This window comes from Gallus gallus, chromosome 5 (genome assembly GCF_016699485.2).
Source record: "Gallus gallus isolate bGalGal1 chromosome 5, bGalGal1.mat.broiler.GRCg7b, whole genome shotgun sequence".
Taxonomy (NCBI): Eukaryota; Metazoa; Chordata; class Aves; order Galliformes; family Phasianidae; genus Gallus; species Gallus gallus.
Window position 1 is genome coordinate 33,892,457 of NC_052536.1, and position 19,965 is coordinate 33,912,421.

General features: G+C 40.8%; 2 protein-coding genes and 1 long non-coding RNA gene across 28 annotated transcripts in view; 1 reads left to right on the forward strand and 2 right to left on the reverse strand.

Moving 5' to 3' along the window:
• Positions 1-1,542, reverse strand: part of HECTD1 (HECT domain E3 ubiquitin protein ligase 1) — a 53,605-nt gene extending 52,063 nt beyond the window's left edge. For all 9 annotated transcript variants that reach the window (XM_421227.8, XM_040702159.2, XM_004941742.5 and 6 more), the window contains exon 1: positions 1,404-1,542. The gene's annotated coding sequence lies outside the window, so the exon portion shown is untranslated. The remainder of the gene's footprint in view (positions 1-1,403) is intronic.
• On the forward strand, positions 416-18,276 carry LOC107053511. 6 transcript variants are annotated; one of them, XR_003075313.3, is made up of 5 exons: positions 416-1,540; positions 5,788-5,908; positions 11,561-11,627; positions 12,323-12,444; positions 14,544-18,276. It is a non-coding gene; the product is annotated as an uncharacterized LOC107053511 (long non-coding RNA). The 6 variants fall into 6 exon arrangements; XR_005860602.2 differs by lacking the exon at positions 416-1,540 and adding an exon at positions 1,692-5,452; XR_001466800.4 differs by lacking the exon at positions 416-1,540 and adding an exon at positions 1,692-4,180.
• HEATR5A (HEAT repeat containing 5A) overlaps positions 18,143-19,965 on the reverse strand; it is a 60,692-nt gene continuing 58,869 nt past the window's right edge. For all 13 annotated transcript variants that reach the window (XM_040702164.2, XM_046942481.1, XM_015287627.4 and 10 more), the window contains one exon: positions 18,143-19,786. In XM_040702164.2, coding sequence (XP_040558098.1) covers positions 19,485-19,786 — 302 coding nt within the window. In that variant the 3' untranslated portion in view covers positions 18,143-19,484. The remainder of the gene's footprint in view (positions 19,787-19,965) is intronic.

Genomic DNA, 19,965 nt, shown 5'->3' on the forward strand with positions numbered 1-19,965 from the left:
GTACTTATAAGGAAAACAACATTATTTGCTGGCCCAGTGCCACGGCTGTACATGTGAGCTGAAGACCAAAAAAAGTCCCTTAAAAACGCTAGGAAGTATTTCTGACCTGTAAGCGAGCACAACCATACTTTTCAATAAAAACCAGAACAAATGTTATGAACCAACTTCAAACTAAATACAAAAGGAAGGTTTGTAGTACAGCTTATTAAGAAGGGGGGGGGGGGGGGGGGGAAGAAAGGTAAGTTCATCAAACTCATGGGAAAGCAGAGAATACTGGACAGGGCCCTCACACATGTGGGAGAGGAGGGAGGAAGAGGCCGGATCTGGACAAAGTCTGCTGACTTGTTTACTTGCCGCTAATGAGTTAATAGTTAAAACATAACTCCACCAAGGGCAGACGAGAACTTACAAAGAAGAGCCAGATATTGGTGTTACACGGAGAAAAGGACATGGAACAGGCAGTGCTGCTTCACAACAGCTTAAAATCCCAGGATGTGACAAAAACAAAGTAGAATAAACAAGACTTTTTTTTACCATTTAAAGCCATAAAGCCATTACAGATAACTCAAAAACTGCCTGCCGCTACAAATATTTTGGTTTTGCTCCCATCTTGCTGGATTGCAAACTGTAAAAAGTAATTCACGTTACTAAATTCGTTTTCTGTACTTCGAAGGTTGCCTACAATACCGAGCTGTTTACAGACTGTATTTCTTGCTCTAGACTAAATAAAATAACAACTGAGATCGCGTTGTAGTTATAGTAGTCTCCTTAATACGATTAAATGATTAACCTCAAACGGGGGCCGGGGGTGTTAGGGCACGGGAGGAGGGAAGGAAGAAAAGGTGAAGGCAGCAGAAACGAGACATTTAGGAGAGGCAGCGAGAGCGGGCTAAGTCTAGCGCAGCACCTGCCGTCCGCGCACTCAGCGGGGCCGGGAGCAGACGGCAGCGACGAAGACGGCTGCGAAGAGCCGAGCAGCAAGCGGGGCAGCGCCGGGCTCCTTGGAGGGCAGCCCCAGCAGGGGGCCAGGCCGCGGCGGCCCTCACCCACACCCGGCGGCGGCCCGGGCCCGCGCGCACCCCCAGCGGCCCCGGCTCAGCACGAGGGGATTTTCGCGGCCTCCCACCCCGCAGCGGCCCTCACACCGCCTCCTCGCGCCACCCCGCGCGGCCCGAGGGGCTCCGGGCAGCACCGCCCCGCGGTCTCCCGCAGGAAGCCCGGATGGGACCCGGCGCCTCCCGGCCGCGGCCTCGGCCCCCGCTCCGCCCGGCCTGCCGACACCGAACCGCCGGGCCGGGCGGCGACGCTCGAGTTCTCGGCGAGCCGCAGGCCTCGCGCGGTGAGCCGGCCCTGCGGCTCGCGATAAAGGTTTCCCCGCGCCTCTCCCGCCCCCCGTCGCTCACCTCAGCTTCCCGGAGCCCCTTCGCCAGAGCCGACCTCTCCTCAGCGCCGCGGGGAGACTAGGGTAGAGGCGAAGCGGCGGCGGCGGCCCGAGCCCCGGAGCAGACGGCAGCCAGCGGCATCCATGGCGCTCCGCCCGGTACGGGATTCGTGGGAGGAGGGGAAGGGAGCCGCGCCACGGCCGCGGGGAGGAGCCGGCGCCGGCCGCGCTGCCGCTAGGGGCGCTGTGAGAGCGGCCCGCGCCTCCCGCCGTGCCTCCCAACACCAAAGCGGGGGAACGGCTTCAGGCCGGCGCGGCCCCGGTGCCGCGTACCGCCGCGTCAGCGCCCCGCTCTTCCCTCCGCACGGCCGTCTCTGGGCTGCGCTGCGGCGCCTCTTCGAGGCCGGCGGCCTCTCGGGGCGGAGGGTCAAGGCCCCGCGGCTTCCCCTGGGCTGCTCGCGGGGCCTCCCTCCCCTGTGACACGCTGTGCTCGGCTGCGTTCTCTACGCCTGAAGGAAGGCCCAGACTCGGCTTCCTGCCGCGCCAAGACCTCCTCGGCGGGGCGCCAGCCTCGGCGCCCGTGCCTGGTCCTGTCCTCCCGGGGGCCCGGCTGCCTTCCGCAGCGAGGAGCGGGCTGGAGGACCTGCCGTGCCCGCTGGGGCCTGCCGCGGGGCCGCCTGGCTCCGCTGCTCTGTCAGCTTGCGAAGGGATTTTAGTTCTACGCTTACGGATCGATCCAGCTCACGCCATTTTTTTCTGTTTTTTTTCCTAAATATGAACTTACATTTCGCCTTGCAGTACGTGCTTTGCGAGTGGCGGGGATGAGTGGGTGTTAAGTGTAGCAGTAACGGTCCTTGGGAGCACAAGTTGTGACTTGCCCTTATCTTGTAGTGAGTTGGAGATACTGCAGCTGTAGTGTTTGGATGGTGGCAGTTCTCAGGGCAGGAAGTCCCCCGTGACGTGTGCTGTGCTAAGGTGTGCAGTTACTTTGCACAGTGTGAGAAAATGAAGCAAGCTGCGGCATGCCTGAAATGAAGGACTAAAAGTGTGAAGGAAACTTAAAACGATTTCCATCTCTGCATGCTCACGTGTGGTTTTCTAAGGAATTTAAGCCTATTAATATAAGTACAGTAAATAAGATTGTTGTATGTCATTCCTACCTACATCATAGACATTTCCTGTAATTAGACAAACTACACACTGAACAAAAAGGTAGCAACAGGCATGCTCTGTTAAAACTTGCCAAACGCAGACATTTTTATTGCTTGGTGTTGTAATAACGCCCCCAGAAAGGTTTTATCTTTAATACTTCTTTTTCCTCTTTACCAGAAACAATAGTTCCCTTGTCCCTCTTTCTGTTTCACTAAGACAACTCAGTGTCTTCCTGTACTGTGCCTCTTAACTGCCACTTGTTCCAGCCCTAGTGAGGTTTAGAAGCGTCTCCTTCATGTATTCTTGTCCTTCAGAGGTGAACGAGACTTCTTAAAGGCTTAAAGTTAAGGACATGAGACGCGGGGACAACTGAGTCTGCAGTCTTTAAATTTAGAAGCTTGATCTTCTTTCACTTTCACTGGTACAGAAGTGGCAGCCGAATTAGGCCAAACTTGTGAGAACCGCATCTGTTACATGACCTTACCACTCCTGCTGCATGATAGTTTGCTTTTTGTTGTGAGGAAGATGGGTTTCAATTAAAGCAGTGTGGTGAATTTCGCCTGAAGACCGAAGTCAAATGGTATTTTTCAGTTGTAATTACTGAGAACTAAAATCAAACAGATACTTCGCTCTTGTTGCAGGCCACACTTCCTGCTTTGTGGTAGATATATGGTTATCCATGCAGAAGGTGAAGTTATCAAATTAGAGACTAACCGTGGAGCAAAGTCAAAAATACCATACTGTGCATTCAGAGAACAGAAATGATGTGTTTAAAATACTTTTTAATGGGAGTATGGTGCTTAAAAAACTGGCAATAGCTTTTAGTGTTATGCATCTTCATTCCTAAATGTCTAAAATACTTGCATGACCTGTTGCATTGATTTCCACATGTGATTATATATGTACATATATATATAATACTAAAGAAGGTGCATTGCAGCTTTAGGTATGGATTAGGATTTTTTTTCATTGTGATTCATTTGTAATATATAAGAATTTGTTAACAATTTGTCCTTCTCATAATGAGATTTCTCATCCCTTTGAATTAAACCTGAAAAAGAAAAGAATAACTGCTCAGTACGTAATTTCAGCTCCGTAGATTATACACTTTTTATATATGTTCGAGGTCTGATTTACACTTGCAGTGTCATGTACTGAATGGACATTCCAAATATTTTCAGCAGTTGTCAGAGGATCCTCCATTTGGATTTACTGCAGAGAGCACTGCCTGTCAGCTGCTGTTTCAAACTCCCTCTGTGTGCAGCACCTGTATAGACTAGAACTGCCACTTCAGAAATTACTGCTCTCTGGTACTTAATATGAGGAAAATCATAGCAAATAAGACTACAGTTAGCTGGTAGGAAGGAAATAATAATTGCCTAAGTCATTTTTATGGAATTATTTGTTTTCATAGTAATTTTCTTATGAACAAAGTTCAAAAAATAAGATTTCCAGCTCATTTGGTTGGTGCTAGGCCAAAGCATGTTGGGTGAGAAGGATTTTTACATAGTCAGACATGGAACAGAAATAAGGCCATATACTGAAGTGAGAAGTAATGGAGCTGATGTGTCATAACTTCTTCGAAGATTACAATGAAATTTGTGTGGAACCTGCAAAAACAGCTACTGTTCACCATATGTGTACAATGTATGTATTACTCATTCTGTTAAAAAATAACCTCAATTCTAATACGAGCTGACACACACATGTATGACCTTGCCCAAGACCCTGAGTCACTTTGTGTCTCTGCTTCCTTGTTTATTTAAAGCAACAAAAACAAAACAAAACAGAAAAAACCAACAACAAAAAAACACACCCGGATCGTAATGCTGGCTGCAGTCAGAAATATCTTAACATGGAACACTGAGTTGCTTAGATATGCTACTATACTCAGTCTTAAATACTGTAAAAGAAAATCCCCCAGTGTTTGAGCAGACCACGTGTAAATGAGTGAGGATGCTTTTGTGAAATGGTCACAAGGTCACAGGGAGTCAACCTTTGTAGAGCATGGTAGTGACCATCGGTTTTGTTGTAAACTTACCTGAAAATCCTGAAAATTAAACCTTCTCTTAAAAAAAGAAATTGTCAGTGCAGTTGCTAGCATAATATTCTATTGTGGACCCACAGACTGAAAAGAAGGATGTCATGGAAGGGTTGCAAAGGTCAGGTATTGGAGAATTTCTCATGCAGAAAGATTCTGACGTGTGTTATGAAGAACGGCCAATTTGAGGCAGTTACTTTGTAAGAAGACACGTTCGGTATTCTCAGAATGTTTTGGTTCTGTTTGAAAAGAAGTCACATTGCTAGAAAAATATCAGGATGGAAAGATATTATCTTTATTTTACTTGAAGCTCAAAAAAATAAATTTGTTACTGCTTTTTTTTTTTTAATTCAAGCTGTTTTCTATAAAGAGTTAACTGGTGGCATAAGGAAAAGTCTGTTGTAAGTAATGTTGATGTCACAGTGTGGTAGTAAGGATTGTAAACTTGGGCTGGGAATGATTAGTGTTTTGTTATAGAAAATATAAAGCTCTTGCCAAAATCAAAGTGAAGTACACCTACAATTAAAACAAAACACGACATCTCAGATTCCTGCATATTTTTAATTGATACGGAAGGTAGAGCCTGGTATAATTTATGTTTTTGTTAGCCTTGCTGCCCAACTTTGTGCACATGCCAAGTTGTCATTTCCAGAAATATCACTCTTCTGGGGTAAATGGATCCACGTAACATAAACAGACCCTGAACACCTCCGCAAATGTAATTGAGTAGTTTATGCTAAAGGCCAGCGTTGAGTCCAGCCAAATAAAACAGGATATTTGCAGATTATTTATCCTTTTGCTTTAACCATTTTTCTCTGCCGCTCCCACAACAATGTAGTAGGAAACACTGAATGGTCCTACTACTCCTGAGACAAAAGGTGAATAATTCCATACTACGCATTTTGTTTTCTTGATGAATGTTATACTTTTAAAAAGTTAATAAATGTTGACTACACTTTTCAAAGCGAGGAGGCCAGAAATTACCAAGGACAGAAACTTGTTTGCTGTTACAAGCAAGATTTAGTTTTGTAGAATTTGGTTACTTAACCTAATTTACTTCTTAAGTGTAGCGTTAAAAATATTTTCTTCTAGAAAACTTAGGTGGTTTTTGGGGGGGAGGGAGGGTGTTTGTTTGTTTGTTTTTCATACGTAAAATGCAATTGGTGAAAGCTTTTCATTTTAATTTTCCTATATTATCATTTTCCCTTCTTAGCTACTTCACTGCTGTACAAGTCCGGTGAGCACAAACAGTGTCAGTGTCTTGACTTTCCAAAAGCAAGGACTGAATTTTGCAACCGTGGCGAAGAACAATTGTATGCCAGCTGTAAAGCATGGTGTGTTTACTTTGTGCAGTCTTACGCAATCTGCTGTAACAAGCACTGTGTGAGAGGTTGCCTGTTTGCTAGTTCAAATGTTGCAATTACACATGTTGATGTGGTGAGCGTGTTACTAATGTTGACGTGATAAATGTATGAGTGACACGCTGGTGTTTATGAAAGCACACAGCTGAGTCATTGCGCTTTTTGTCAGACTCCTCCTTGGTTTCAACTTCCAGGGATGTTCTTATCATCAGAATTGAGTGAATGAACATACAGAAGAACATAGGTTTTGGAAAATTGCAGATACTCCAGTATTACCTTTTCTTTTTTTGTTTGTGAAACGGTTCAAAAACAAAAAAAGCATAGTGCTTTTTTCCTAAGTTAACTCATTTGTGGATATATTTATTAAGTATAAATTCAGTGTTATTGTTCAAGGCTAGGCAGTGAGAAGTGGGTGAACTTCGTATCACTTAACTCCTTTTATCTCAGCTTTCCTATATTGCTTACATACAATAGAAAGTAACCCCGTATCACAGCCTGCCATCACTCATGTCCCTTGCACCTCTTTTTGCCAAAAGGAAAGGGAGGCAGAAATTAGACAGCAGTTCTGTATCTTGGGGTGTAACCATACCCCATCTACCAGTAACATACGCAATGCCAATAAATCTAAATCCAAGACAAATGCAAGCAAAGATCAGCACCTCAGGTCATAGTCTTTCTAAAAACTCTTAATAGCACATGCTAGGTTATTGCATCCAAATCAGAAAATTAAGATTTGAGATTTGTTCCTTCTAGTTTTATTCCCTTGTTATGTGACTAAAACATGCAAGTAACCCTACCAAGCTTTGATGTGACTTCCAGTATGAATGAAGTATTACAGATTAACTTCAATGATCTGTGCTGGGGAGAAGACGTGCAGTGAGAATGAAGGGTCTTAATCACCAAATGGTTATTTTATTTTTTGTGGATTAAAAGCCCACAGCTACATGGAGTTTTATTGGAAAGAGTGTAATTTTTAGAGACTTAAAACCTTTCTAATGCCTTTTACTTTTCTTACAATTAAATTATGCCTCATTCACCACTGTAAATGTTTTGACATGCAAAAAGGAGAGACAAGCTTGAATTCTTAAAACCTGAATTAATGGATTACTTACTAAACTGTTAAGAGCTGCATTCTTGATTCAGACCAGGAAAAGATAACTTATTATTGTGTTGGAACATGGCAAAGTTCAATACTAGCACTGTGCTATGGCACTTGGGACAGACAACATAAAAATTGTGTAATTTACTAAAAAAGGAAAAATTGCTTTCCCTTAGAATCCTGGGGAAAAATTAGAAAGTACTGTAGTTTTGTGATGGTTTATTCTTTTGGAAATGTAATGTGTACCCCTCAATTAAACCTCAGATTGGTTGATTTACAGGAGAGCTGCCATTCCATACAGCTTAAATCTTTGTCAGAAGTGATTAAATTAGCTAATTTAGAATTGTAGTAGAAAGGTGAAAATAGGTCTCTGTAGGCCCTCATGTTCCCCAAGGAATGGATTACAGGTAGTAGGCCGTGTATCTGATTTTCTCTTAACTCACTTTTTAAAATAAATACAGATCAAATTGTACATGTTTTGGAATTTGGCTTTCAATGTAATATTTGGACTTATTCACAAGTGACCAATGTATTAAATAGAACTAACTAAATATGGGTGCATGATTTTGCAAAGAGAGACAAAAGAATCTCAACTTAGGATGACCAGCACGTTGAATGAGGTGATTCAGAGGGCTGGGGGACCCTTCCTGTGAGGCCAGAGGTCAGGTTGTTTGGGGTTTTGGGGAGCCTGGTTTAGTCGTAGGTGTCCCTGCTCATGGCAGCAGATTTGGAACAAGAAAATCTTTAAGGACCCTTCCAACCTATTCTGTGATTCTATGAACTTGAACAGGATCCAGTTTTATTCTTCGCTCGCTATGGTGCTTCATATGAACTTCCATGTCAGGTGCCATTTTGTCAGTCTGCCCCTCTGCTGCCATCTGTCACACAGCAACAGAGTGTGATGAAATATTGTTGGGAAGGTTTAACCTCTACTGCCATACCACAACAGCCAGTGGGCCAACATAATAAAATAGGAGGCACTACTTTCGGAGCAGCCCTTGTGCAAGAAAAAAATGAGAAACATTACCTTCCCCAGGATATTTAAAGTAAATCAATACATTTCTGTTTAGATAGCAATCTGAGAAAAAGCAGATTTTGAATGAGAAGCTTTACATCTCAGCTGTACTTATACCAGGACTGTATTGGATTGAACAGCATCTCTGGCAATAAGAAAAAGTGAACATACTGCAATGAAGGCTCAAAAACATTACCCGTACTCACTGCCTTTCAAACTGTAATCCAGGCCAATTGAAGAAGATGGTTTTGATCTGACAGAGAGTTTTGTGGCAGAGCTGCAAGTTTGTAGAAAAATTCATACATAAAGCTGTCATCACGAGAAAACACGTATCAATATAAAATTGTTTTCCTAAGAGCTTTCACTGATCTCAAACTCCTTAAGCATAATGAAGATGATAGGTATACCTACCTTTTAAGGCATGTAAGGCATCGTTATTGAGCTATTTTTGAGAAGTTTCATCGCCAGGATGCAACTCCTTAGGAATTCTGAGATCCACGTGGTGAGTGAGAGAGTAGCACAGGATAAATTATTCATACTCATTTTTCTTGCTGTACTGTATGTTATGCCATTTGGCAACCAATTAACTCACACCAGTATGACAGGATTTTAATTAATAGGTCTCAAAGTTACTCCAACTACTGCACAGGATTTTGTAGTTCAGTTCTTGTGTACTCAATATCAACGTCCCCCAAAAGTGAGGCTAGATATAGAGCACTTGTGATCTAATGCCCACTCCAAGTTCTTGTGCCTAAGATTTTTCTCAGTGACCTGTTTTCATTGACTCTTAGTTACTTATGGTAAGACACCAGCATTGATTTATTAGACAAGCATTTTGTACATGCTTTTGCTATTCTTTTTAAGTTATAGAGTTAGGGTTTTGTTGTTGTTGAGTGCTTTTTTCCTGTAAAATATTAGCTCGTTAGGGTTTTGCTGTTCATATAAATTTCTGTGTAAACACTTGTCACAGTGAACACAGGTAACTTACTGAAATGATTAAGTACTGTGTGTCCGAGCCTGCAACAAAGCAAGAAGGTTTTCTACCCAGTTTCTTCGTACAATGCCAGCCTTAAAAACGGCAGACCAAATTATTTGTAAAGGAATACAATAAAGTCTCACCAGTTTGGGCCAACTCAATTGCTAGAAATATTTGTCTGCCTAATTTTTGCAGTAGTTTCTCATGTATATAATTATAGCTGCTTAACTACGATGATTAGTCTATGTCCCAGTCACTGCTCTGACCCTGATGGGAGGACTGGTAGCCTGGGGCTGCTGAATCTTGCGCTACCGATTCCCAGGTATTCACTAGTGGAGAATCTATGTCATCAGTAGGAATTTTTATTATCAAAATGATAGAAAGGCCTCTACTGAAGCTTAAGCCTTCCTGCATATGTATGATAAAAGATGTATCCACCCAGAGTTCTGTAAACAGAAAATTCAGAGGTGTTAAAAGCAGATCTGAGAGTAACATAGTCCACTCTTATAAGCTGCTTAGTAGTTTAACTCTGAAGTCCCAGATCCCCACTTCCACATGTTAGTGCTCTCCCAGCTATACTGAACTAACTTATAGTTGTGCAAAGAAAGCCAAGAGGAATGAAGAAGTTAATCTGCATCTGCAGTCGAATAGAGGATAGATATAAGCCAGTTTGCATCTCGTGGGCCGGGGATGATTCACCAAGACTGAGGATATGCCCAGAGGGAAAGATTTGCTACCTATGCTGGAAAGAAGGGCAGTAGAGCTAGGAAGGAACTAGCCTATCCAGTTTATACCAAGTCAGAGCTTCTTTCCTTATTGGGAAACTGAGAATAACAAATCAAAGCCAGAATCCAGCCCAGTCTCACAGGCAGGGCTGGTGTCTCTACCAAGTGAGACTGCCCAACTTATAGCATTAGTAGTAATTCTACGGGAAAGAAATAAGAAATGTTTTCAAAAAACTGATTATGTGCTACAGAGGTCATATGCAAATATACTTGCTGGTTACCTCCTGCAGGTAGTCTCAGGAAGCCGTCCTAAGACATCTTTATAGGTAAATTGTGGTCTCCATCACAATATTGTACACGACCAATATGTGAAAGTCAAGATGAAATGAGTAGATGTTTCTACATGTAACTGGGTGCAGAAGTTAGCCCATAAGCACGCTTGAAAGTCAGATTTCTCATGGCGTCAGGCAAGGAAGATGAGACTTCTGTATTCAGCATTAGGCAATTCATGTATACTTCAGCAAGAACTATGCTACAGCAACAGGATATCATGTTTTAAATAATAAAGATGATAATGACAGACTTCAAGACTGAAACCCCATCTGCTTTTTCTCTCAGCAATAGTAAGAAACAGGATCCTGGGGCTGATACCTCCATGTCTTTTCGAATGGCTAGAAGGTGCAAGCATCAAAACATTCATAACTATGAAGTGATACACAACTTTTCTATAAATGGAACATCTGACTCTTTACTGTCTTCTAGTAGTAATCCATATCAATTGCAGGGTTATTTGCAGGACAGCAGTCCCTGTGACCTCAATCTATTTCTATAAAGGGTCACAAAGCTGTCACTTTGCTGCTAAGTTCGACTTTTTCAGCTAGGGGTGCTAGTTGGGAAATGGACAATGGCACAGCAATATTCAGTCTTCACAGAAAGCTTTTTGTCCATGATTTGGTTTCTATTTTTCCTCTCATCCAAAAAGAGAGGCTTGCACAGTTATTTGTGCTTCTGAAAATCAGTTCCTCTCTCAGGCCCCACTTTGTGCAGACTAACAGTTTAAGTTTCTTCAGAAGAGGGGGGTAGGAACAAGTCACAGTTAAAGACCAGAGATATTTACCCTCTCTTCCCTGCCCTGAAGGAACTGAGGTGCTGCCAGCAATTAGAGATAGTTGGCAGTTCCCCCAGGATTACAATAAGCAGGAACCAGTAAGTGCACTCCGTTCTCATCTACCTGCCCTAGAAAAGCTCATTTGCCACTGAACAATAGCAGGCACTTCACAGTTCCCTTTGAATTCTTTCTGATCTCTGAAAATCATCCAAAGCACAAAGAGTAACTACTGTTTGAGGTTAAAATCCTAATCTAGGATCAGCGGCAAAATTTTGCAACTCATGTAACTCCTCATAAGTAGTTTCAAAATCTTTTAGTGAAAACACAAAGTATGTGTTTGGATGTTGTAACCAATACTCAGAAGACAATGAAAACAAGTTTGAGTGTCTGCTGTTGCAGTTGATTAGTTACATAATTTCCAAACTTCTCTTCCTGCTTTGCATACTATTCAATCATTTTCATACTTGTGTGGAAGCAGCACAGCTTTCTGATTAAGCTTCTGTCTGTATTCTGGCTGGTTTTGTAGTTTGCTTAAAGACCATAGAGAATATGATCGATTTACAGCTGCTTGCATATGCTGTCAACGGGTATACATTCTCACTATTACACGTATGTAAGTTTCCAGTACTTCTTATAATAATGTCATTAAGTTGCCTCATCCTGCGCTGCACAGTACAAAGTGTTTTGTTTTGATTTACACAGGGCTGACTGACAGTCTCTTTATTTCCTGATTATGAATAATGGACACGGCAAAACAGAACGAGCACAGGTAACTTATAATAAAATTGTGGAAACTTTACAAATCCGAGTAGTTTCATATGTAAAGCATGTATAGGATTCCAGTCAGCTATGAAGCTGTGAAATAGGGTAAACTCATAAACTCTGGGATTATGGGATTTTAACGTGGCTCATCACATCCTAGGTGAGTACTCTCATCAGAAATGTGATTCATTAAAAAAAAATAAATAATCAGGTGAAATTAAACAATCACTTTAATACGAGATCACAAACAGCTTTGTAGCATCTTAAATCTATAGGGTAATCTAGCCCTACAGGAACACTCACCTGTTTTGGTACAGTGGGAAACTGGAACATGTTGGACTTATTGTCAGATTCCAGATGATCTCCTGCTTGACTGTCCTTCCTGAGAATTTATGTCCTTTTGTGAGAATGAGTAGGAGAGTTTCTGACTTGCTGTTACATCAGCAGGTGGGTGGCATGTGTCTCACACAGGCCATTTTGAAGCAATGACTTTACCAAGGAACTGATTTAATTACTATTTTCTTTCTCTTACTGCATATGCCTCAGTAGCGTCTGTTGTTCTTCTGTTCTGCTTCGCCCTTCCTTCCTCTCTGTCCCGTTCTTAACCTTCAGAATTCATTTGATTTGAAAAAGAATCCCTCAAGAATATTGTTGCTTCCTCTGCAACCTTTGTAATGGTGCCTTCACTACTGCTTTTCCCAGTGGCCTGCCTCATCTTCACGGGAGACTGTCCTGCTTCGCTTGTCTGGGGCACGTTGGCCTCCAGCACTTCTCCTGAGCAGAAGTCACTGACTGAGTCACAGCTGGGTGTTGGCTGGCTGAAGGTAAGGAACGTAACCAGTAATGATCTCTAGCCGTGAGTTCTATGTAGTTCTGAGATATTAGCCTGAAGAGAAACTGGATTTTAAATGCTTTCTTGTCTTGTGCAGTTCTTGCACTTACTAGAGGCACATAGATACGAAAAACATTTAAAAGATTCACCCATTTTGGGGGCACTGTTTGTAGGTACAACTTTAGAAACATACAGAGTCAGGGGAAAATTCCTTGCTGTTAATACGCTTATTATCCTGAAGGAGAAAATCATAGCACTGAAGAATCACAGTTTGGATCCTGACCACCAGCTGTGAAGTTGATTCAGCCAATATGTGCTGCAGCCTAGAACAACCAGTTTCCAAAAGCAGCAGCAGACACATGGGGCTCGTGGGTCTCTCATTTATACGTCAAAGACAGTGTAGGTTTTTCACAAATTTATATAATGGAAAAATTCTCACATAACTACACAAAGGTGATCTGTGATACACAGAAGTGCTGCAGCCATGCTCTTCAGTTTGTACTCAGCAAGCGAGTTCCTGTTCCCTATTCACTTTCTCCCTCACAGAAGCTTTGCGGTAACAGTCCCATCTTCCATATCTGCTTCAGTAGTCTCTCTGCTCTATAGTTATTAAGTCCAACATCCTCTCCCCTTCTGTCTTGATCAGAAAAGCTTCAGGAGTGTTTTTGAATCACCTCTTCTTCTCCTGAATCGTTTAAGTTCATGGTTCTGAATGTTGTTGCAAGTATACATAAATAAGCAGGAGCAAATAAATAAATACACATGGAATGACAGGGCTTCAACAAACACTGCTCTAGAGACATAAAGGAGAGACATGTTTGCATTATAGCGAAGACCGCTTTGAAGGCAAGCTCAGGTCTATGCATCCATTGAGCTTATCTCATGAAGTCTAGTTGCATTTGAGTACCAAGTCGTGGCACAGATGCAGGCTGCTGGCGCTTACTGAGCACCATTCATGCAACTTGTGTTCCTGAGCTGTGGGAGCTGTATGTTGCAGTGTGATCCCAGACCAGGCAACTGTTGTGAGCAGGTACTTAAAGAAACCTTCTGGAAAAGCTGGTTTCAATTGCCCACTTTGAAAAAAGTTTTCACTCATGCCTTCCCCAAGTTCAGCTGCCTTCAACTGTAGAAGACTGCTTTGGTATCTCCAACCCTGACTACTGATTATCTTTCTTCTTTGCACCTTCAAAGGGTATGTGTGTGGCCTTTCTGCCACCTCTCCAAATTGATGTGGAAAAATCAGGATAGAAGTCTCTGATGCTCTGCATTCCACGTGTATCTATTCTTACTGTCTATTTTAGAGGGGACCTAGAACGAAATACCACTTGTGGCTAAAGATCTCACATCTGTATTTGTGGGCATCTGTCTCCAACCAGCTCAAAAATTCTTGTTATTTCCAGGTTTGTTGGCCTCACAGTGGAGCGAGAAAGAATATGGAATAAAAAAAGTTAGCATAGCTTCCCACCGCCCACAAGAAACAATAGTATTGTTTAGGCAGTTATGCCTCAGGCAGAACTGGTCACAGTACGAATGAAATCAAAATAGAGTTTCAGCAATTTGACTGTTTTAGAATGATGGCTGCAGTGGTAAACAAAAGCTGGGCAAGCAGATCTGTTGCTACAAGTAAGTAGCGAGCTGTAGCTAGACTGTGTTTTGTTTTTTCATACTGAATCTGAGACATTTTCTCTTACCTCTGTTCATCTACCAGTGCCATCCTTGCTCGCTTAACATATTTGATGAACTATCATAAAATAAAAACTGAGATATCCTGCAGACTTTTTTTTTTAAATTCCCTAACTATATTTCAAGTAAATTCAGTGACAAAAGTTTGATCCCATTATGACTGTACCTGTTTCCTGTAAAACACGTTTGCAGCTTTAACAATTATTTTTATTTGGTGTTTGTCACGAACCTTGCATAAAAGGAGATGAGTTCAAGAGCATTTGCCTTTGTAATAATAAGTTGTATTTTCAAGTGTTCAAAACTTCTATTTCAGGTATTAATCAAAATGGTTTCCACAATCCCTAAGGCCCTCACGCCTGTACTGCCACAGGAAACATCTACAAAATTATCTATTTTTCTTTTTTCCAGGAAAAAAAGATGCTGAGGAATGAGGCACCTGGCAAAAGCTTACAAAAATACCATAAACAAAATCTTCTCCAGATAATGTTATAAAATAAATAGTTCCCAAATGCAGCACCTAGGCATCTCAGCAATTCTGCACTGCATTTCACTGGCAGTGAAATAGTTCACATTAATTTTAATGCATGAATTTTAACATTGGCCTAAAAAAAAATCCAATTTTAGGCTGGACGATTGTGATTCACAAAAAGTGTGGCAACTTACAATAGGATTTGTTTTGTTTATTATTTTCTGTTACTACATTCAGCTTCTTATCACCAAGTTTCAGAAAAGACTCCCGTCCCATGCAAACTTGACCTCTATAAACAGAGGGCTTTCCTGTGCAGTAAGTGAACAATTTGGCACAAATAGTAATATGCATGTGGAGAACATACTCTACTATGTCTGGTACTCATCATCCCAATTTGTTTCTGTGAGTGCTGCCATTCACTAAGCAGCTAGAACACAGGCGCAGAGGATAGAGATTCTATGCCACATTCTGCCTTCTGGAGTCTGATTCTGCAGTTCAGATAACCAGCACTACAAAAACGAGAATAAGACCACAGATCAAAAATTATATTCAGCTACAAAGTAAGTGAATTTGGGTTAATCTACTATAGATCTCTTACAGAGATTTTGGAAGCTTGCTTTTATTTTGCCTTGTTTCTCAGAAAAACTCATTAGCCCTAAGTTTGCTGTATTTAGCTATCACTTCCCCTTATGCACTAAACCATTTATTCTCCAGAAAATCCAGAGAATATTAAAAAAAATAAATGAATCTATGACCATACACCAAAACTAAGAGAACCACCACAAAACTTTGGTGGCACAGCACTGGCATTTAAGGTTTCCTTGCAGAGATGACATAAGATCTTTTTTATTCTATTCTACGTAGTCAACTATCAGTATTATACATCTAAAAATATCTAAGGGACAGATGAAGCATGTAATAGTTCATCAGAAATGCTTTTTATGTCTCTGAAACTATACGCTGCTGTCACTAATAGCTGGAGTACCATATGTGAAAATGAGTTACTTGTTAAATACTTAGTTAACTGGAGTCCTGTGTGACATCTTCAGCAACAGCTCAGAATGTTGCTAAGCAAAGAGAAGTATGGATGAGTCTTAGTATGTCTTTGAACACTTGGCTGCATGGACATACAGTTAAGCTTTATTTTATTGACTATTTTTAAGGATCAGAGGTTGGAACTCAACAGCAATTTCATTATTACCCTATACCGAGAGAAAATTTACTTGGCAAAGTGTGGTCAAGCCACACGGGTTGCGAACGCAGAAAGCAGAGTCTAGCAATGCACACAGGATCACAGCTTTTGAGAGGAGCTGAGCAACACTACATTCAGTGCATAAGGGTGCAACACTTCTGGGTTCTTTGGCACCACGATGCAGAGAAGAATAAGCTATCTTGCTATATGTTCTTTTATTTAAAGACTGAAAAATGGGTGTTCATATTCTAAGGATTTTCTCCCTTTACTGTGTTTTCTTGCTTGAAATTGCATTGGCCAAGTTTTCCAATGAAAGAAAACACAGGAAGTTTATTAGTAGTTTGAAAAGGGTACACACTGATTTAAATCACTATTGGTTAAGAAACGGTATGCAATTGCAGAAGAAAGCTTCTGCCTTATGACCCGCTAATAAAGTGGAATTACATTGCAAGAAGCCAAAGCCAAAAAGGGTGGCACCTAGCAGAGAGATTAAGGATGAAGCTTTAGAAGACACTGTATCAAGCAACCCTGCAGGCTGAACCCAGCAAATCAGAGACTGAGCAGTGCTGGGCTAAACAAGCCCCTTAGAAATGCTGCCTGTTTCACTGGATTGCCACAGACTTGTATCAAACTGAACACAACCACATCCCAGCTGTGCAATGCCTCTACATGGTTATGACTATGTCCATTTCGTTGCAGGCAACAGAAAGTTGTTTTCAAATGATTACTGCATACCACATATATTGCATTCTGTGATGTAATATTTATGTATGCTCGATGTTGTGCATAAGCAGGACCCTTCGTTACACAAAAACATTTGACTTTGAAGAAACAGTGGAAACATACAAAAGGAACAAGCATGCAGGCCACAACCTTCACTGCACAATAATTACTGGATGGAAGTTTGCTGGTGCTTATAGAAAGATTGCAAAAAAAAAAAAAAAAAGCCAACAACCAGTCAGCAAGGAGGCATGAGGCACAGGAAGCTGTAATAGTGAAGTGAGACTTGTTTGTGGCTAAGCATATGGTTGGCTCTTTATTTATGTTTGTCTCTTTAAACATAAGAACTTGAGAGCCAAGCAATGCCTAGAAAAGAAGAATAGAATTAAAGCCAAAACTACTTTGTGGTCTTTCTTACCTTTTCAGGGAAAAACAAACAAAGATAGGTACTCAGTAAATTGACAAGACTGCATCAAAGATATCTGATACCCAACTGAAACAAGATTCTAACATTCATTAATAAAATCTTAAGTAAATTTACTCACGTGAGCATTCAGCTTGTTATTTTAACTGCACATAATAAAGCACAGCTTAGGGCAGAGGTATTTTTACTATTTATGTGGATAAATTATCTGCATGGATTAAACCCATGCATATAATCCTACTTTGCAGATTACAAAAAAGCACTGATAATGTTAACCATTGGCAGCAGTTCTCTTCAATGAATCTTGCTCTTGTTTCTGCATTCACAGTATTTAGATATGTTCAAAATGGAGCTCTGCCATATGTGGTTACATGACTTGACCAAGAGACATCACAATTATGGCCCTTGGCAGTCTGACTAAAAAAAAATATCAGCTCCTGCAGTGAGATTCCCTAAGAAATCCAGGATAAAGCTCTTCTGGCTTTTAAAAGTGTGTAGCACGGTGCTCTTGCAACTTCAGCATACTTCTTAAAAGCAAAGTAAGATTTTATCAGATTTTATGAATGATATTTAAAAAAAAATGAGTGTAAGAAAAAAAGTTGGCTGCTGTTACTGCGTGACACAAGTCAAAAAAGTAACCACATACAGCTATTGTAGCAGGTAACATCCTCAGCAATAGGCTTGGCCACTTTCACAGTCAGCACAATGCTTGAGTTGTTTAAGTCTCAAGTCTGTGATTTTTCCAGAACTGTCCAGGAGAAAAACAGATAAACCTCTGTACCGAGTCAACCGTGAAGGGAAAGAAGTGACTGAAAGAGAGATCGGTAGCTGACAAACTTCACATGCTTCTCTTTTGACACAGCCAGTGCTAACTACAGATTTGACTGCAACGAAGGTGTGGAACAAAACATCTGGTTCTTCAGGGAAAATAGAGGGCATCTCAGCCATCTTCTCATAGATCACGTATATCAGCATTTGACACAGAATAGGTGTGGACGTATATAACGCATATCTCCCTGATCCCCCTTACTCACCATTGTGCTGTGCAGAACAGAGGAAGGCCTGCCATGTGCTCACAGACTTTGGTGCGTCTGGCCATGACCTGTCTTTCTAGTTTCCGTGCAGCAGCATACAAACATTCCTTTCTGTTATGGAAGTCCTTAGAGTTCCTTTGCTCTTGGGTAAAATGACTAAGACAAATCTTAAGTGAAGAAAATTAGCTTTATTTATGTAAATTAGAAAAATGAATTGTTAGAGCTTTGGTCAAACGGTTAATTCTGTACAATTTACAATTATATCTATATACAAAACTTTTAATAAAATACAGTACAGCACACTTTTCCTGAGTCACAGTGTGTTTCTCAGTTCTCTCTCTTTTTTATCTTATTTTTTTAAAAAAGTCATTAGAATCAGGAAGGAAATACTATCCTCAGCTTAATAGTGTTTGGTTTAGACAATACTGGTATTAAGAAAAAAATCAATACTATATGTAAAAAATACTTTATAGCCATTGCAATTTTTAATAGTTATTTTTCTATATTAAAATACGTTCCTTAATAAAAACGTTAATTAAATACTTCTTATTATGAGTTTGTTGTACTTCATTTGACACAAGACAAGCTGACTTCAGGTACATCCAGCTCTCATCGCAGAGATGCATAGATTTATGTGGCGTGTGTATATATTTGATCATTTAAAGATCAGGAAACACACATCCAGGTAGAATAGATGTCTGAATTGAGGCACAGTATATTAAAGTTGCTGTCCTATCATGGACAAGGTATTTGAGCTCCAATTGCCTGGCTAATGCAATACAGAATTAACACAAGTATACATCCTGAAAAGTGAGACTATGCCAAGCAGCAAGGCACCAAGCCTGCAAATGCTTACAGATGCACAACAGCCCCACAGTGTAAAGCACTACTGAGTCCTCAGTGAAGAAGCACTGTAAAGCTGCATTTAACAGCATTTGTTAAACATTGGCCAGCTCAAAAAGGTATTAAGATTATAGCTATTAATGTTACCTTTACTGATTTTTTGAGATCAACAATAACTTATTGTAAGGCTTACAAGGATATTTAATCTGCTTACTTAATAATTCAGTGCGTTAAATTAGTAATTAAGATACATTACCACCTGCAAGTAAATTTATAGCCCAGTTGCATCCAAAAAATGATTTGGGTAATTTATTTTTGACAAACATTGATTTAAAACAAAATTAATTTTGCTTTTTGGCTAACTGTGGGCTGCTCCTAAGTGTATCTATCATAAAGTTCACTATGGACTTTTAATAAAGGCATGGGCATTTCTGGTACTTTAATCCAAAAACACAGATAAGGTTATCTCTGATAGTCCTATTCATATTGTTTAGAGAAATCTGCTAAACTAACAGGCAGTCATCTACAGTTTTGTTTTCTCTTAAAAGATTTCTGTAACTTTTCAATGCAAACTGAAAAACATATGAGAGCAACTCACAGAAATCCTCTGATTAGAAATTAAAAGGAGTATTTTTTGCTGTTGATATCACAGTGCAAATAGGAGACTTCAAAGAAAGTTGGTCTTCAGCTGAATGCTCGAACATTTCCCAGGATTCTTGGCAAGTTTAGCAGTCTTCACTTTGATGCTTTCTTGATTGCCTTTTACAGCTGACTCGAGCCTGGCTTTCATGGTCGGAGAGGAAGCCATTAATTTTTTAAAAACTGATGAGTACTGTGGACCAATTTGCATCAGATTTTGCAAAGCAAACTCATGCAGATTTTTTGCTGTGTTTGTAGCAGAACCCAGGGCATTCTCATCCAACAGAAAGGAAATAAGGATGGGAAGAAGGCAGGTCACCAGATGAGCACCTGTAAGCATTGAAAACAGGACTTAAAACATACCCTTTTTAAAAACAGCTTCACATTGCAATAGAAGCATTTCACGAACCAAGCTACCATTTAACACAAATTGTAAAACAGTTAAAGTTATTTGAACTGTATATTAGAAAAAACAACATTCTAACAATTATGTTAACAATTTTCATTGA